The sequence below is a fragment of the Monodon monoceros genome, unplaced genomic scaffold, assembly GCF_005190385.1.
Source record: "Monodon monoceros isolate NGI ecotype Baffin Bay Population unplaced genomic scaffold, NGI_Narwhal_1 Super_Scaffold_16, whole genome shotgun sequence".
Classification (NCBI taxonomy): Eukaryota; Metazoa; Chordata; class Mammalia; order Artiodactyla; family Monodontidae; genus Monodon; species Monodon monoceros.
Window position 1 is genome coordinate 43,177,319 of NW_021703772.1, and position 18,867 is coordinate 43,196,185.

Consider the following 18,867-nt stretch of genomic DNA (forward strand, 5'->3'; position numbering starts at 1 on the left):
TCTGCTAGTGCTACATACTACCACAAAAGAAACACTAGTTTGTAAATTTTGAACCAGTAGACAAATATAGGGAGATACACACACACACACACACACACACACACACAAATACAAATAATGGGGGCCAAAATGAGAGTGAATTTTACAAAGGCTTTACCCATCTGAAGAATGTGATGTAGTTGAAAAAACACTTGATTGACAGTCAAGGACTTGGGTTCCACTTGAGATTCTGCCACTGATTTGCTACAGATCTTAGTCAAGTCATCATCCTTTCTAATCATACGTCCCCATCCAAGTGTAAGGTGAAGGGCTTACTGACATTCTAACTCTCAACTCTAGATATCTACGTAAACGTTATATCTAAGGAACTTAATGCCAGATTATTAGAGTGGCCAAGAAATGGGGCTTGCGGTTCCTAACGGTGCAGACTGGTAGTGGTCCATGGCCCTGGTGTTGGGGACCCCTGCTATAAACCATCCTCTCCTTTGGGGTGAAGTGGGGAGAATAAGGGGGAAGAGAAAGGGTTGCTTCTTCATTTACCTGCCTGGGACATAGAGGCTTCTCCCCCACTAGGGAAAGTAAAGCATAAATGAAGCTAGATCACATTTGGAGCCCAAAGTGGTTAGCACCAGAGTTTGGACTTTACTGTAGCTGGTGGTGAGCAAAATCGGAGAGCCTTGACATCTCCAGACTTGCCTTTGAAGTTTGGTAAAGGGCGAAGGAGAGGGAAGGGGGCTGGAGACCAGGAAACCTGAACTCGGGTGGTGGGAAGGATGTGTGCAGAATGTCACACATGAGAATAAATCAAAGAGAAAGCTACTCTTAGAATTTAGAAAAGGAATTTAAGATCCTCAGATGAACACATTACTGTTAAAAAGTTCTTTGAAAAGAAGGAAACAATATTGTCCTTCTGTGCAGCCAACAGAAACATTTCACAACATTCCACTGACCTTACAGCTTCAAACATAATGAATACAGCTGTTAAAAATCATGATTTTCATATATATTTAATCACACAGAAAGCTGTTTACAATGTGTTACAGAATGAAAAATAAGGTTATAAAATCATACTTGATATGAAAAAAAAAAAGAAATGGGGCTTGGAGTAGCTGGTTAGCCTTTCTATTTAACCAGCCTAACATTTTTACGTATTCTTTAGCAAACTCCCTTTGTTCCAATGTAAAAATAAATCTCATCCTGACAGATTCAACATCCCTAATTCTGAATTTAAGTCCAACTTAATGTAGTTTCACTATACTAATTTTTAAATTACATGTATTCATATTATAGAATCTCAAAAGCAATATGGGTCTGTTATAGAAAATTAGGGGAAAAAAATTTAACCATAAAATCATCTGTAATTTTACTGCTCAAAGATAGCACATGATAATATTTTGGGATGTGTGTGCTTCAGGTCACATGTACTTGAGTTTACATGTCTATACATAGATCCAGATTTTTGTAAATAAATAAATAAGTATAAATATATATACATATACAAGCAACAGAGATCACAAACATATGGTGTCTTATAATTTGCTCTATTTCTTAACAATTTAACACTACTTGTATGTCATTAAATATTTTTCTACAGCATGTTTTTTAATGGCTGTAGAGTATTTCATATCATACTCATCCATACCTCAGTTCAAAGTATATTACATATACTACATTCTTCATAAACCTGTTTTATCAACATCATCGAAATTTCAAGACATTGTTTTTCCAGGGACCTCTGGAGAAATCCTTACAAAGTTCTTCAGTTTCAGAAAGACAGAGGAATGTGGAGCACAAAGTGGCTGCCATTAAAAATAGTGTGCAGGTGAGTGATCTCTTACAGACACCAGGAAAGTCTAGCTGTTGTCGCCATACTATGCATCTTTCTCTTGTGTGCCCAAAGTTAGTGCGTACAGAAATCATAGGGTAATTTGTTATAAGATAAATATCTCTCACACACTATGTTCATATTAGAAAAAATTTCTTTGTGGGAAGCTTTTAACTTCAATTTACTGGAGATTAGGGTTTCCACACCAGACTCCATCAGTGAGAAGCCATGTGACCTTAAGCGAGTAAGCTGCTTCACACCTCTAAACCTCTGCTTCTTCATCTGTAAAAGTGAGGATAACCACTGTAACAGGATTGTTGTGAGGACTACGTGAGATAATACTATATGAAAAGCCTTCAGCTCAGATCTTGACACCTTTATATCTGAGCAGAAAAACGTCACCAGGTTTGGAGAAGAGTAAAAGTAAAAATCTCAAAGACAGAAATGAACAGGAGACACAGAGGAGCCACAGATATTTTTTTTCTAAGAGGTAGAGAGGAAAAAAATTTAGACTCAATTGTCATAAACTATATCGTTTGAGAATGGAGATTTTAAGCAAAAAGATAGTTGGTACATTAATACAGAGTTGTATGGAGCTAAAATGAAAAAAGTATCCATACTCTCCGATAAAAAAGATATTAGTTGCATCATTTGGAATTAACTGAGAAATGAGAGGCAAGATGCTGAAATTTGCAAACACTCAGGAAGAGAAAATGGAAGAGCAACTTCAGTCTAGTTCTTCTAGTGCTATTCAACGTTCATGGGCATTAGCGCTTTAGAAATGTAGATTCTGTATAGTTAGTCTGGGATATTACTGGGGATTGCAAGCACCAAACTGTGTATTTTGAAATACTGATGATGGATGATGTTGTTGCATTGACGTGCTTAATTGTAAAAACAGAGTATGTTTTCTTTGTAAAAAGATGACAGAACAAGACACCAAATATTTAGAAGATCTGCAAGATGAATTTGACTACAGGTATAAAACAATTCAGACAATGGGTAAGTTTTTGTTTTGTCTATAATTCCACATAGGGACATAAAGGCAATGTGACTAGGGTTTCGTCTTTGCTGCAGAATTGATAAATTGATCCCTTTTTTTGAAGAGAGTGTGCAGGAGAAGTTAATTTATTTTGCTTCCTCCTTTTCTCTCCATATAAATATATCTTTTTACCCATGATTCAGAGTAAATTATGAAGCTCATGCGAAATCACCCCTATTTCAGGATGCATCTCCAAAAAGTAAGAACATTCTCCTATAGAATCAAAATATCATTATCGCAACTAAGAAAAGTAATAATAATTGTCTAATATGATCAGGAAATTACTTATATTATCTCTAGGTGAGTCTTTTAATATAATTTTTAAAAATTAAAAGTAGAAATGTGACTCACTGTAGGAAATTTAGAAAGTAGAAAAAAGAATTACAAAATTAAAAACCACACAAAATTCTGCTATCTAGATATAAACACTGTCAAAATGTTAGTATATTTTCTTCCAGCCTTTTTCCTGCACGTTCAAATACATACGTATCTATTTATTTACGAAAAAATTGAAATCATCTTGTACATAGTTTTTTGTATAGCATTTTAAGCTAAAGTTTTATTTTATGTATTTCCTCATATAAAAAAATCTTCAAAACATAATATCAGTAATTGTATAAATACCAAAATGTAAGGACACTGAAATTTATTTGACTGTTTCATTGTGGTTAAATATTGAGGTTGTTTACAATTTGATGTTTTTTAAGAAATATAAGGAAAGAATGATAAAATTTATAAAATCTAAGATTTACAAGTAATAACATTTAGAGTGTGTTGCAATTAGTGGGACAATTGGAGAAATTCTCATTAGTTCTAGATTAGTTAATAGGATTGTGCCAGTGTTAATCTTCTGGCTTTGAACATTGTACTATGCTTATCTAAGACACTAGAAGAAGCTGGATGAAGGATATATGGGAACTCTGTACTATTTTCGTAACTTTTTTGTAATTCTAAAATAATTTTGAAAAACACATTAAATATAAATTCTTTGTACAGATGATTTACAGAATCATCCTTAACTACTGAAATGTTAGCTTAAAATTTATCTGGGGGCTTCCCTGGTGGCGCAGTGGTTGAGGGTCCGCCTGCCGATGCAGGGGACGCAGGTTCGTGCCCCAGTCCGGGAGGATCCCACATGCCGCGGAGCGGCTGGGCCTGTGGGCCATGGCCGCTGAGCCTGCGCGTCCGGAGCCTGTGCTCTGCAACGGGAGAGGCCACAGCGGTGAGAGGCCCGCGGACCAAAAAAAAAAAAAAAAAAATTTATCTGGAAGGAAGTAGTATGGGTGATTGTGATCAAATTCTTTATTAACTTTCCATCTAAGATTTAAAAGAGCGGATATTCGTTTTTCCTGGCATAAGTGAGATGTGACATGTCCTTCTGGCACCTTCAGGATGTCTTGACTCCCATGAAATGTTACTAAATATGTTCATAATTGTATGTACAATGTTTTTTCCTTTGGAAGAAATGGCACAAACACAGGTTTCATCAGCTTATCAAAGGGGTCCATGATTCTTAAAAGGTTTAGAACAACTGCACATTTAATCAAGCATTACAATTCATTGAAAGCAGCCTCAGCCTAAATTTCATATGTGAACCATGAATTTTATGAAATAGAATATACATTAAAATATACTGTTTTACATTAAAACAGTAAAATTATTTTGAACTTAGTATATTACAATTAGAGTTACTTTAGTATCTTACAGTGCTTCATAAGCATTATGAAGAATAAAAATGATTATTACTTAATCAACAAATATTTTGTTGATTATAAGTGAAAGGAAATGTTTTAAGGGAAATGAAAGATACATGGGAAACAAGTTATATCTTTGCTGGTGAAGACTGGAAAGTATTAGCTAGTGAAGTTTTGAAATGATAAAATGCCATATAAGCAGGATTTTGCTACATATGGGATCTAGGAATTTATGAATTTGTGAATTAATACAACCAGAAATGACTTCTTGGAAATCAGTGCTATTTTGTCGAGGACTTTGCCACAGCATTGTTTGGGGGCCTCTTTTCACAATAACACAATTCAGATCAGCATTCCAAAACTTCATTTATTATAGAGATGAGCAGTTGGTATAAGCAGTCACTTACTATATACCAATAAAGTTTTAGTTCAAATTAAATAACACAGTGTTTATTGTACATCTGTCATTTAAGAGGATAAATCATTTTGGGTTTTGTTCAGTCAGAGATTTTTCTTAATTTGCAACTCTTTCCCACTTCTTCTGGTTTTACTGTGAGGCTAGCCTGTTTTGCAAAGAAAAAGAGAAAGCAAAGGATTTAGTCTTTATTAGTTAATGAGACTATGTACTATAAAATGGCAACTCTTCCAGGAGATTGAGTAAAGGCATCAGGAGGGGTCAAATATGATTTAATCATAGGCACAAAGAAGGGCCCCTTTTCTTTCTTACACATCCCAACCAACCAAGGTCATTATAAATGTAGAGATGATCTAATAAAGAATCCGTTATAAAAACATTTATATTCTCCTCTCTCCCTGCCCCCAAAAGGAACATTGTGTGAAGAATGGTGTTCTCTCAAGATCTGTAAGATAGAGAGCTCATCTCTGGCATGCTTGGATGTAATCCTTCCTGGCAGCCAGGGATTTACTTCTAAGCTCATCACTAATGGCCCCATTTAGGCTCTTGCATCATGGGATCTTAGGATGGCAGGTTACAGCTGGCTTTGGCTTTCAGGACAGAGAGCTTCGCCTTGGAGAGGACTGTAAGTCTGATCTCTTTTCCTTCACAGATCAGGGTGACAAGAACAGCGCCCTAATGAATCAGGAAGTTTTGACTCTGCAGGAAATGCTGAACAGCCTGGACTTCAAAAGAAAGGCTAGTGAAGAACTTTAATTGGGCCTTTTGCCTATTTTTCTCCTTTTTCTACATCTAGTCCTACTAGATTAAGCTCTGAAATTAAGCTCTTTGATTTTATCAGTTCCATTTATGCTGAATGAATAAAAGGCAGTGTTTCTAGGAAGAGTATCATACTGTTTGCCATGCTTCTTCACCTAAGTTTACAAAGCAGAACCCTTCTAGAGTCTATTTATCCTGCTTATGTGGTACATGTACTGTAGCTACCATTAATTTCAAGGTGAACATTTTACCCAGTTTTTTTTTGCCACTATTTCAGACATGACTGTTTTAGTTGCTGTACTTAATATGCTGGGATGGGTTCTACTGCACATGTATAATTAAAATATTACTTGACGACTACTAAAACTTTGTTACAGAAATAAGTGTCCCAGTTTCTATTCTGAAAAATGACATTGTGCTAAATAATTCTGTAGATTTCAGGAGAGTCCATTGAGACCTGAACATGTTCAATCTAACCTCTTCCCAAGGAGAGGAAGAAAATTTTCTGGCTCAATAAAATATTTTGAAAGAGGAGAAATATCTCTCAATTCTACCTCTCCTTGAAAATAGACACATTGAAATTTAACCAGTCACTGAAATCAATAGTTTATTTCTAAAAGTTTGGCTTCATCTTTTTGTGCAGGAATTTGTGTAAGCACAAATAAATGTAAAATTTATTTTCACCCTAAATTAATTATAAACTTAAACAGTTATATATCAGATTTTAAATATGTAAATATTTAACCCAAGATAAACTTAATGCTTTTATGCATAATAAATCTATGCTATACATTTTATGCATGCCATCTTATTCTACTTTGAATAAGATTTTAAGGAGAGGGGGAATCTTAGAAATAATTCAGTCCATTCACCTGACTGTATAGAGAAGAAGATCAAGTCCCAACAAAGATAAATGGCTTGTCCAAATTCACATAGCTGTGGCAAAGCCAGGGTAGAAGTTCACATCTTCTAATCCCTAGGCCTTTGAAAGTTATATTTTCCCACTATGCTTCCCCAAACCCAGATAAAGTGGTGCTAAAAACTAACACAGAAAGGCTTAAATTCTAGTCAGTACATTTAAAAATAAATGCATAAACATAATTATAAGAATATAAGTTCAATTTATAAATGGCTTTTTAAGAAGCAGATATATGGCTTTTATGACTACAGGATTCAATATTGTCACAGGAGTTACAAATTCAACCTACTTATAGTAAATGATATTATGAGAGTATTATGTGCTATTATGAGAGTGTTAACTATGGTCATGCTTCTTTCTTCATGACATTATTGAATTGCAATAATTTAATTATTTGAAAAGGCAGTGCTATGGCAGATAGAAGGTAGTATTTGGTAAAATATTTGGTCAAAATTTTAACCAAGGCTTTATCTCCCAGGTCAGACAAATTATTTTATAGGTTAAATTATGAGTAACTTTGGTTGTGTGTCTTAAGAATCTTCTCAGTAGTCACTTTTGTCTTCAGGAAGCCCTCAGTAAGATGACACAAATAGTGAATGAGACGGACTTGTTAATGAACAGCACCCTGGTGGAGGAGCTGCAAGACTGGAAGAGGCGGCAGCAAGTCGCCTGCATCGGAGGTCCACTCCACAATGGGCTCGACCAGCTCCAAAACTGGTAAAATGAACTGAATTTAGTTTCTAGTGAAAACCACAGGAAGTACACAACAGTGTCGCTTAGCCAGAGAATACAGGCTTAGACCCAAATGTCAATTCATTCAGCTTATTGATGGCTTATTAGCAGCTGGAACTCTACCATTGAAAACAAATGGATGTAATTGTCTGAGTGTTCTTAATTTCCGTCCCTTTGGGGAGAAAAATAAAGCATCTATAGAAATCTATAGAATGCATAAGAATTGCTTATTTTCTTATCTAATATATCAATCTTAAAAGACTCAAATGAACATTTTCAAATCAGCAATAAATACACTTTCTTGAAGGGCATGAGAAGCACTGGCTTCAAACACTATATCTCATTTTTAAAATGTGTATCTTAAGGTGTCAGAGTTAGATATTAGTTTTGTGTTTTCAACAAAGTGATTTATTTTTGTATTTAAATGAAAAAATCTCAAATGGCTAATACAACATGGCATCCCCTGCCTGTGTACACATGCATACATGCAATTATGTACAGATATTATCCTTTGTATTAAAAAAATGTTTTTTGGTTTTCCCCTTCATCAATGTAAAAGAAAACTATGTGAGTGAAAGAACAATTAGAAAATATAATGAAAAAGAAGGAAAATTTTCAGTTGAAATCTAAAATTGCTTTCCAAGGGTACAATCCAATACAATGAAAAAGCACAGTAACTGGGCACACTTGCACTAAAAGGTCTGCACTGCCAGGCCTACTTCTCAGGAAAAGTAACTGGGCTGTTTTTTAAATTTATTGATTTTCCTTGGGGAGATACTTTGATTCTCTAACGTCACTGTACTCTGTTGTTGTGAAAACAAGACAAACAACAAAGGGAGCATAGCAGATAATGGTGCTCATACCAAATTCAGTAGGGGGTTTGCAGTTCTTTCTACAATGTTACGTGGGGAATAAACTTTCAGTAGAAAGAGCTGCTGTCAGGGCACATGGACTTAGCAAGTCTCATGAGACTTCTGCCTCCTCTTAGTTGGAGGCCTCTTCTGTGTGCCTTTCAATCTCCCTCCTTCCCAGACTTCCAGCCCAAGCTGCCACCTCTGTTTCTAAGGTAAGATCCAAGGTGAAACTCTAAGCAGATACCTTTCTCCAGGAAGATCCACTGATAATTTTTTGGCTAATACTTAGGACCTGTAAAAAATATATATGGGGGGGTCATACTGTTTTTTTCTTCAGTATTCTTACACATAACATTCTTCATATCATGTATTTTTAAAGTTTTAAATTTGCTCTCTTTAGTGAGTGCAATATTTTTAGAATATATGTGTTTAACAGACTTTTTAAGAAGGATAATTAAAAGGGATTTCGTTCCAGACGTTGACAAAATTTCCTAAATGATTTCTTATCTATAACTGAAGGCAAAAATTTTAAAACATTGAAAACAGTTAACATCTATCATGCATTTTAGCAAAAAGCTGGGTTAGGAAAATAAACATTAAAATAAAAACTGTCACTAACCCTTAGTGGAATTAAGTGACTAATTTAATTAATTTAATAATTATTTAGTAATAGTTGCTAAATATGGTTAATAGTTAAAATGGTGGATTGTTAAGTGGAAAACTATCTGTGTTTTTCATTTGCTGTTCGATAGCTTTACACTGTTGGCAGAAAGCCTGTTCCAACTCAGAAGGCAGTTGGAGAAATTAGAGGAGCAGTCTACCAAAATGACATATGAAGGGGATCCCATCCCACTGCAAAGAACACATCTGCTAGAAAGAGTCACCTTCTTGATCTGCACCCTTTTTAAGAAGTAAGTCAACACTTTGCTATACACCTGAAACTAAAACAACGTTGTACATCAACTATACTTCAATTAAAAAAAAAAAGGAGTAAGTCAAATGTTACCCATTTAAATGCCTCTTGGGAGCCTCAGTCCTGTGGAGTTGGGAGGACACCCTGGCTGGGGTTTTGGTGTTCAGGTGAAGGAGTGGGAGGGAAGTGTTAAACAGTGAGCCTCAGGGTGCAGTGAATAAAGCTCCAGACAGTTCCAGAAACATTTCTACTCTTCACTGTTTATTCATCAACACTTCTCCCACCACCTAACTCGGTTTTTCATGAGCCACCCCATCACCCACCCAAAGTTCATTTTTCATCTTTTAGAAAAGAAGATTTCAAGGATTTCTTCTCAAGTACGTATCCAAGAAATGAAGGGTGGAGAACATGTTTATGTTTATAAGCTCATCTAAAGGAAAAAAAAAATACTAGTATGTACCAGAAATCCTAATGTCTAGCTCAAAAATGGCATGAAATTAACTTTCTACTTGATGTTTAGTATGATAAAAATAGACTGGGGCTTTTATTCTTGACCCAATTATAACAATCAAGAGTTACTTACTGTTGTTACTTAGGGACAGTCTTTAGGTATTTCCCATCTCCTGGTATTTATTTATGAGAAGTCTTGGAAAGATTTGAGCTTAACAAGGGTTTGAATGCCTTCTAAGTGTAGAAAATTTGGATTTTATAAGAGGACAGCATCCTGTTACTCTGTGGTTTTCAGCCTGTCAATGTTTCCAGTGTTTTCAAATGACGCGCTTTATTTCCTTTGAACCCAGCTCATTTGTGGTTGAACGACAGCCATGCATGCCAACCCACCCTCAGAGGCCGATGGTACTTAAAACTCTCATTCAGTTTACTGTGAAGCTAAGGTAGGCAGAATGTATTCTATCATTTCATATTTATGATGCCATAGCCACTGTGTGATTAAGGCTAGTTTCTCTCATTGTGCCTTTCATTCAACTATCCTTTACTGAGCACCTCCTGCATACCCAGCACTCAGCTATGGTAAGTACCCACAGAAATGTTAAGGTGAGAGCCCTGCTTGTAAAGATTAGAACAATGAAGATGAGGACATGAGAGTTATTAGCATGAAATCACAATATCGGACAACATGGGATTAATTGCTCAAAAGGCTGACTTGAGAGAAAACTGGGGAGCCTGGAGAATGCCTTGTGGTCACTGAGGAAGGACCTTGAGGGAAGAGCAGGGGCGTGGGAGAGTGAGACTATAGAAATAATGACTTCCTGGGTCTGTTTTGTAAGCATGGGGAGCAGGGAGAGAGAGAATTGAGTAGATAGATTCGGAGACAGATTATGGAAGGGTTTGAATATCCTATCCAGGAAATATAGTGGAACGTTCTTCACCTGTGATCACCCAGCAACTAGCTTATTGGATGGTCCATGAAAAATCTCAACACCACGATTTTCAGTACATCCTTATTATGTACCTGATTTAAAGAGAAATGATTATGTTGTTGCCACTTTATCTATATATCTGACCCTTTTCATTTGCATGAGCAAACTAAAGCATACAGTTTTCCCTAATGACACTCTTAAAATAATGAGTTTGACTTCAAACTTTCAAAGATTTTCATCATGCCTCAATCTCTTGAGTCCCAAAGCTTTACATTTCTAATCACTAGGTCACCTCTGGAAAGCTGAAATTCCAGACTAGTACTAGAGGTGGTGATGCCATGATAGATGGTGATTTAGGATCCCATGATAGCATCCCTGATCACAGATCACTATTGGAACCCCATTTTAAGTTTAGTTTAGTTTCATTTTATTGAGATATAATTGACATACAACACTGTATAAGTTTAAGCATAATGACTTGACATACATAAGCTGCAAAGTGATTACTACAATAAGTTTAGTTGACATCTATCACCTAGGAACTTCATTTTTAAAAGGAAGGCATTTGTCTTTCGTTTGCATTTCAGAAACCCATCTTGAAATTCTTAATCATTTCCTTTGTGTGAATTTGCACCAAGACTTTAAGAAACAACAAAAAAAAGGCAGAGACCAGGTTCCTTTTTAAAATTTTATGATTTTCAGAAGGTGTTCCTTCCTCATCCCCACATCTCTATGTAGCCCAGAAAATTGTAACACTAAAAGGAAATAGAAGGGTGGTATATATGCTGCTTTTCCTTGAGACACCCCCATAGATGTTATGTTCAGTCTAAGATGCTCTGTGGGACGAAGGGGAAGATGATTAGAGACTGCTCAGCAAAGAGTTCTGAGTGGAAGAGGTCCCTGAATGGCGTGGTGTTTGAACTGATTGCCAGAGGCACAGACCATTAGTCCCTGGCTTAGGTGTTCTGCCTTCCTCTTCCATCTAACTGTTCGGTCCTCATCCTTCTTCTCTGTACACTGTCCTCCACTGTCTTGATAGATGATCCTTTACTTAGTATTCAAGATTTTCCCTAAAACCCCTCTCTACCATAGCATTCCATCCTCCTGTTTCAAAGGAAGGGGGTGACATGGGACTCCCTTTTGTCGTCAGCATCCTACAGTGAATGAGATCCTTCCTGAAATAGGATAGAGAGGAATGCAGAGGGGAAAAACATCTTGTCTTACTTCATATGACCTCCTCACCCCTCACTACCAACAGCTGTACACTTATTATATCCCAAGCCCTGAAACCAATCCTGGCAGGATTTTTAAGGAACCTTTGCTACATTATTTTTGTTTTGTTTGGGCTGTCTGTTATCTATGACTGTATTTCTCTAATGCCATTCAGTTGCTTATTACCATTCTCTATATTCCAGCTCTTTGGCTAGACTTCTTCCTTTGATGTATAGCCATGTCTACTCTCCTCCTTCCCTAATCTTCACTATGCCAGTTTCCCAGTGCCTGGGGCTGTACAGGGTCTATATGAGGAGTTCAATACATGCTGAGTGAATGAACAAGGTTTGGGATGAGTGCATAAATGAATGAGTGAGTGAGTGACTGAATGAATGTCTCTGAAACTGAACTGAACCTGCAGAGATGGTATGTCAGAGGGTACAGCTCGGAAGAGTTGGGAAAAGCTAAGGAGTGAAGGAGGGCTGACACAAGAAGGAATTAAAGGAATTGTTATTCTGACCTTTGATCATTTGTTTGTTTGAAGTTAGGTCTTTTTTAGTTATGAACATTTTTGCTGTTACTTAAATATAGTGTCTTTAAAGACTGCAAATGCATCTGAAGTGGAATTTTCCTTATTCTACCAGAGTCCTAGTCTTTATCAGTATTTTACCATAAAACACTTATCAAAACATTTAGTCTTACTAAGCTTACAATTTTTTTATAATATGAGAATAAAATGGAGCCACATTAATAGACTTGCAAAATTTTTTTTTATACATTTAACCCAAATAGCTATTTTTCTGACCTAGCCAATGTGTTATCCAACACACATCAACTGAAATAACATGGAAACACTTTCCAAGTATGTGTTATATTAAGTGGCTGATGTCAATATTAGTAACACGGCAAAGTAAAGAGGAATTGGACATTTTAAAAACACACTAACATATGACTGGAAATAATGAGAGTTTGATTTATATGTACTTACTGTAAATATAGTTAAATCTTTAAATATAAAAAGGCTTTTAGCCATTAAAATTTTTATCTTTAATTCTTTATTTATGTGTCTTTCCAGACTACTGATAAAATTACCAGAACTAAACTATCAGGTAAAGGTGAAAGCATCGATTGACAAGTAAGTTTCTAATTTCATTTTGAAACATGAAAATGTAAGACTTTTTAAAAACAACTGTCCTTATTTTATAGAATAATTTTAAACTTTTAAATGTACTTCTCTAACGTTACATATCAATGTACTTCAGATATTTGACTTTGAAGTTCAAACATTTAACAGAACGCCAAGGAAGACTTATTTTAAAAATTTTACTGTAAAGACTTGAAATGAAATTTTATATACTATCCCCTAAAGTGTCATAGAAAAATTGTTATTAGATCTATTAAATAACTCATTTTAAAGAATCTTCTTGGTTTTACAGGAATGTTTCAACTCTAAGGTAAGACATTTACTTTAGAATTTTCGGCTGTTCTCATAAATATATTTTACCTGAGACCATGTAAATAGCCAAGATTTTCTCTCTAGCAATCGAAGATTTGTGCTTTGTGGAACTCACGTCAAAGCCATGTCCATTGAAGAATCTTCCAGTGGGAGTCTCTCTGTAGAATTTCGGCATTTGGTGAGTTTGGCAGTAAAATTACACAAGCTTTTTTTCTCCTCCAAATTAGACACATTTAAACTAATAGGCCTTATAATTTAATGTGTTTTGTTCTTTAGTGTTTCTTATGCGAATTAAGGGCCATATTGAGAAATAAAACATGCCATCATTGAAGAATTTTAAATGGTAAAAAGAACTCTGAACCTTAACTCTGAAGGTGTGAGTTCTTAACAACGGTGATGTTGTACCTAAATATATGTCTTAATTAGTTAAAATATTTTGGTAATACTGACAGAGATAATCTGTCTTACAGTTGATAGGCATTCCTGGTTTCATTTTTTAAATCTCCCTAATGATACCAATAATGACATGTCTGGCTAAAGGCTCTTTCATTTTAGGAGGATTAGCTTGGGGAAATATGATGTTTCTGGGTGTGAGTTGCAGTTTGCCTTGGCATTTCTAGAAAGCTTCTGACCCAGCCTCATCCTGTTACTTCTTGCTTTTACCACTTCCTCTTAACCTAGAGTTCTCTTCCTGCTTTCTTTCTAATTCTTTGCATAGTTCTTAGATTCCCAAAGACCCTGCTTGTCTTGCCAAAAACATGTTGCTCATCTGGTTTATCAGCATTTGGGAGGTACCTCACCTGAATGTTGGGGCACCACTGAAGCAGTCTCTAAAAGTCTACTTCCTTAAAGATAAAATTTATGGTAACAGAAAGATATCTGCATACATAAATTTATGCTGGTTTTCATTTTTTATTTTGTTTTTGTTTGGTCTTCAGTATTGAAGAGTACATTTCTTTGTAACTGAATCTCTCTATATGACACTGCTAAATCAATAAAATGTAATGAGGGGTGATGACATATACATCCTTATAACTAGAACTCTTTTTGCTTAAGTTCAATTCCTATTTTCGAGGAACTTTCAATAATGGCCAATGTTTGCTAATAAGTGAAGCCGTAAGAGGCCCTTCTGTCTCCCAAAAGAGTCACTTGGAAAAGGAAGGACAAGGAACAAACCAGAAAGTGATGGGTCTCTATTCCAGCAGAGATAATATATAAAATAACAAAACCTTAGTTTTCATGGTGCTTTTCTAGTTGCTAAGCATTTTCACGTATATTATCTTTTACATAATACTTTAATCACTTTTTAATACAAAAGTAAATATAGAAAATCAGAGAAAAAATTAAAAACCACCTATGATCCCAACACCTTGACATAACATATTTATTTTTACATTTTCATTCATATATATATATATATATTCTTTTTGTTAAGTGGGATCAGATTGTACACACTAATTTGTTTTCTGTCCTTTTTTTCCCATTAAGTAATCTATGTCATGAACATTTTTGTATCTCCTGCTCTCATGGCATTTAGTAGCTCACTGTGCCATGTGGCACGCTGCCCCGTTGTCTATTTCCCCAGGCCTGTGTGTTAGACTTGATTTCGTAGGCTTTGAGAATCATCACGGCTGAGCTCAGATGATACTTGTCAGGTACAAAGGAGTGCTGAATAGATTCTAAAACATCCCAGCATGATTTCCTCTTTCCAAAATGTGACTGAAAAATACAGTCTTATGCCAGCTTGCTCCCTTATCTCAGCGACAGTTCCTAAAGTGGCATACCTTGAGATGAAACAGGAAGCTCGTTTCTGTTGAATCCGGGCAGCTATGTCACATCAGGTTTCAGTGAGTTAGAAAACATCTCGGTTACTGTTCTGGAAGTCAAAATTATGGGCCAAGAAAACAACTTGATATTTAGCTGATAATGCTTCTCCATCTAAATACTGTTGTTTTCTTTTACAAAGCAACCAAAGGAAATGAAGTCTAGTACTGGAAACAAAGGAAATGAGGTAGGAAATATTTTCTCCAAAAGAATCTTTCTAGGTAATAATCCTATAATGTCTTATTTTTATAAAGCTCTTAAGCTGCCCTTTATATTTTTATATAAAGTCAAATTCATGTTTCTCTAGTTATACATGTAAAGCTCAATAAATTGCAGACAGTGTAAGAAATTTTGTTATTAAAACAGAAAATGCATGTAACACCCTCCTAAGAAAATGACTATTAATATTTTGGTTCACATCATTCTAGACTTTTATCTTTTATCTAGACTTTTATACTTTGAAAGTATATATACACATTGTTTCATAACCTGCTTTTTTTTTTTTATCACATAGCAATGTGAGGTGAACAGCTTTCCATAAACTTAAATACTCTTGGAGAACATGATTTAAAGTGGTTGCATTATATTGCTATAATTTCTTTAGTCAGTCCTTTATTATAAAATATCTTAAAATCACTCATTTTCCACAGATAAGAGGTAAGTCTTGAACATCATGACCCAGTATGTGAAAATCATAAGTGAAAAACAGTTCTATTACTTTATGGTATCAATTACTTTGCTCTTATATTAAAGTTGGCATTTCACTAGATGAATTGATTAAAAGAACAAACTGGTGCAGCCCAAGTGTTCAAGTTTGAGTCAATAAATAATAGAGTGGTCAAATCCTGGACTGGAAGTGGCTTTGGGAATCAGCTATTTAGTTGACCTAGATACTAGAGCATATGTTTATGCCCTACATATTGGGAATTAGAAAACCTGGGTTTGAGTCCATTCTGACAGTGACCAAAAATGTGATCCTTGGCAAATGATCTGATGGAGAAATATTGCATTTTTTTCCTCTAAGAGATCAGAGTAGTAATTCCCAGTGCTCCCTGCTCAGAGGAACTGCATATGTAAGACCACCTACATGATGCAGTTATAAAGCAGTGAGGCTTGTTTCTAGTATGGTTGGTATGGATCCAATCTCCTGGCTTTATAGTCACAGCTCCTATGAGAAATCCCTTTGAATTATTTGGAAGAAAAAAAGCACTTTATAAACCCAGCCTTCAACTGCAGTCAATCTAGCGCACTCCACAAAACCACAAAGGTCCATCACAACAGGTTTTATGCTCTGCATTTTCCCTTCCAAGAATTCTTCATTCCCTTAATCGTGTCTTAAAGATACGATTTGCCAAATATCACAGCCTCACCGAGGATGAGCTAAGCTTTCCTCCCAGGGTAGAACCTTGGCTTAGGGCAGAGCATCAGACAGGTTTCTCAGCCCAGATATCACAGGAGCAAAGCTTTTGAGTTTAAGGATATCCTAATAAACCAAACAAGTAGGAGTTATTCTTCTCACCTTATAGAAATCCATAAAGGTGTTCCAAACTTCCTAGTTGAAACATTAGCTCGTTATAAATAAAAGCCCATTTCATGATTATCCCTGGAATTTTGGCCAGAGTTGCAAACAATATTTCATGGAGTGACCTCCCTGAATAGTATTTACTAAGTCTGAATAGACTGAGCACAATGCTTCTAAACTCTTCTTAAGGAAAACAAATCAAATGGGAATAAATCTAAATCCTGAACTCTTTAGTACCTTGTCATCTTTGTGAATGTAAAATCGAAATCTTTACTTGGATTTCTCTAGAGACAGAAATCTAAGTAAATCATCTTCTACTATAGAAAAACAACTGCCTACTTATCTCTCTTTGAATTTATTTCCTCTCATTTTCTGATTAATAACAAAATCATATGGTTATATCAGAATGATTTTATTTCTTCCTTTTCTTTTTTTTCCAAGTTTGCTGGAGCTGGATAATTTTATTTTAAGCTATTCTTTGAGCTCCCCCTGTTGACAGAATTTTAATATGACTCCTATGTTCATTTAAAACAAACCATAGACTTGAATGCTATTTTATGAGCTACAGGAACAATTGAAAAGTCACACAATATATGACGTGGACTCAGAAAGATGAGCCTGGGGAATCAGGGGCTTGGCTAGGCAGTAGGGGTGACGAAAGGAAAGTCAGGAAAGAGTGGGGGAAGATCTGATGATAAAATGGGCTTCATAAATTAATGGGGCCAGGGATTGAAGTAACCAAACTTTAGGGAGAACAGGAAGCTAGGATGTTATAACTTCATTTTCGAATTTCAAACAGTAGCTGTCGCTTATCGCTTATCTGTGAGCACCTGAAGCAGGAGTTCACAGCGTGATAAGAACTTATTGGACAAATCCTCGTGCGGCATTTACTATATATCGGGCACTGTCTAAGAGCTTCACTGGCATTGATTTACGTAGCTCTTGCAGAAGTCTATGAAGTAGATACCGTTAGTGTCATACTTATTTTGGCTAGGGAAACTGAGGCACAGAGTGGTACAGCGAAGATGATTCAAACCATAGCAGTCTGGCTCCCATGTCCATGCTCTTGGCCGCTGTGCTGTGCTCCCTCTGTAGTCATGAAACCTTCCCTTGGAGAGGCTGCCCTAGTTGGCCCTCCTCTTTGACCCCTGCTGCCCCTTTATCTCATCCCAGCCCGCCATTTGCTGAGATTCCTATAAGGGAGATTTTTTTTTCTTTTTTTTTTAGGTTTATGGTATGAAATTTATTTTTCTGATGATTTGAAAAGAAAATTTAAACGATATATAATTTTATGCTTCTGTACTTTTATTGTTGCCTAGTAGTACCTAATTTTTCTTTAAATGAAATACATGAGGCAAATAACCTGTGGGAGAAATTTGTTATGGTCTGGCAGCTCAATCTGAATGTTTTTTGTTTTTTGTTTTTTACATCTTTATTGGAGTATAATTGCTTTACAATGGTGTGTTAGTTTCTGCTTTATAACAAAGTGAATCAGTTATACATATATATTGTCCCAATATCTCTTCCCTCGTGCATCTCCCTCCCTCCCACCCTCCCATTCCCACCCCTCTAGGTGGTCACAAAGCACCGATAAGGGAGATCTTTGCAGGTTTGCGAACAGCATCTCATCCTTTCCTCTCTGTTCCAGCTGCTGCTGTCATTGTCCTCACTTTACCCACCTGCTCAGAAATCACATAACTACCTCGCACCGGAATCCTTACGAAGGGTAGAAGGAATTTAAACTAATGCTTCCTGAGAAAACGTTGACTCCTCCCTTATCTCCTGCGTGCATCGGTGCGGTGGTGGAAACAGCACTGCCCACAGCTCTGCCTCTTACAGGCAGCTGACCTTGCGCTAGATGTTTTACCTCACTAACTCCTTAACTATAAAGTTTCATGTTAACCTGCACTTCATAGAGCTGTTGTGAGGACCACACGAGATGGCGTGTGTGAGAGTCAATTGCCATGTGCTGTGCGGATGTCTGCCATGGGCTTCCTGATCAGCCCTCCAGGCTGCCCCCTCTATAAAGAGCAGGTGGGGAAATGGCTCTAAAGGTGGTACCTGGCCTAGGATAAACCACTAATCCTTATCCTTCCTCTTCTGCCCACCTGCTAGGTGCTCTGCTGGAAACATTCCCTTTCAAGGGCCAGTGAGCATGGCTTTCTGGCTCCAGGTCCATGCAACCTCAGACCACCCCATATATAGGCCCCTTTTATAGGACTGCACGTCTACCTGCTGCCCACCGCATCACCACACCCCACAGCTTAGGGTCCCTCAGTTCTATGTTTGTGGTTGTGAGAGCTCAGACTGAATACTCATTA

At 36.4% G+C, this 18,867-nt stretch overlaps 1 protein-coding gene across 2 annotated transcripts in view; it reads left to right on the forward strand.

Annotated features, from left to right (window-relative positions):
• Nucleotides 1-18,867, forward strand: part of STAT4 (signal transducer and activator of transcription 4) — a 91,694-nt gene that overhangs the window by 54,178 nt on the left and 18,649 nt on the right. For both annotated transcript variants that reach the window (XM_029225126.1, XM_029225125.1), the window contains exons 5-14: nucleotides 1,730-1,822; nucleotides 2,749-2,827; nucleotides 5,629-5,714; nucleotides 7,220-7,371; nucleotides 8,993-9,151; nucleotides 9,954-10,046; nucleotides 12,820-12,879; nucleotides 13,181-13,198; nucleotides 13,285-13,378; nucleotides 15,167-15,211. In XM_029225126.1, coding sequence (XP_029080959.1) covers nucleotides 1,730-1,822; nucleotides 2,749-2,827; nucleotides 5,629-5,714; nucleotides 7,220-7,371; nucleotides 8,993-9,151; nucleotides 9,954-10,046; nucleotides 12,820-12,879; nucleotides 13,181-13,198; nucleotides 13,285-13,378; nucleotides 15,167-15,211 — 879 coding nt within the window. The remainder of the gene's footprint in view (nucleotides 1-1,729; nucleotides 1,823-2,748; nucleotides 2,828-5,628; nucleotides 5,715-7,219; nucleotides 7,372-8,992; nucleotides 9,152-9,953; nucleotides 10,047-12,819; nucleotides 12,880-13,180; nucleotides 13,199-13,284; nucleotides 13,379-15,166; nucleotides 15,212-18,867) is intronic.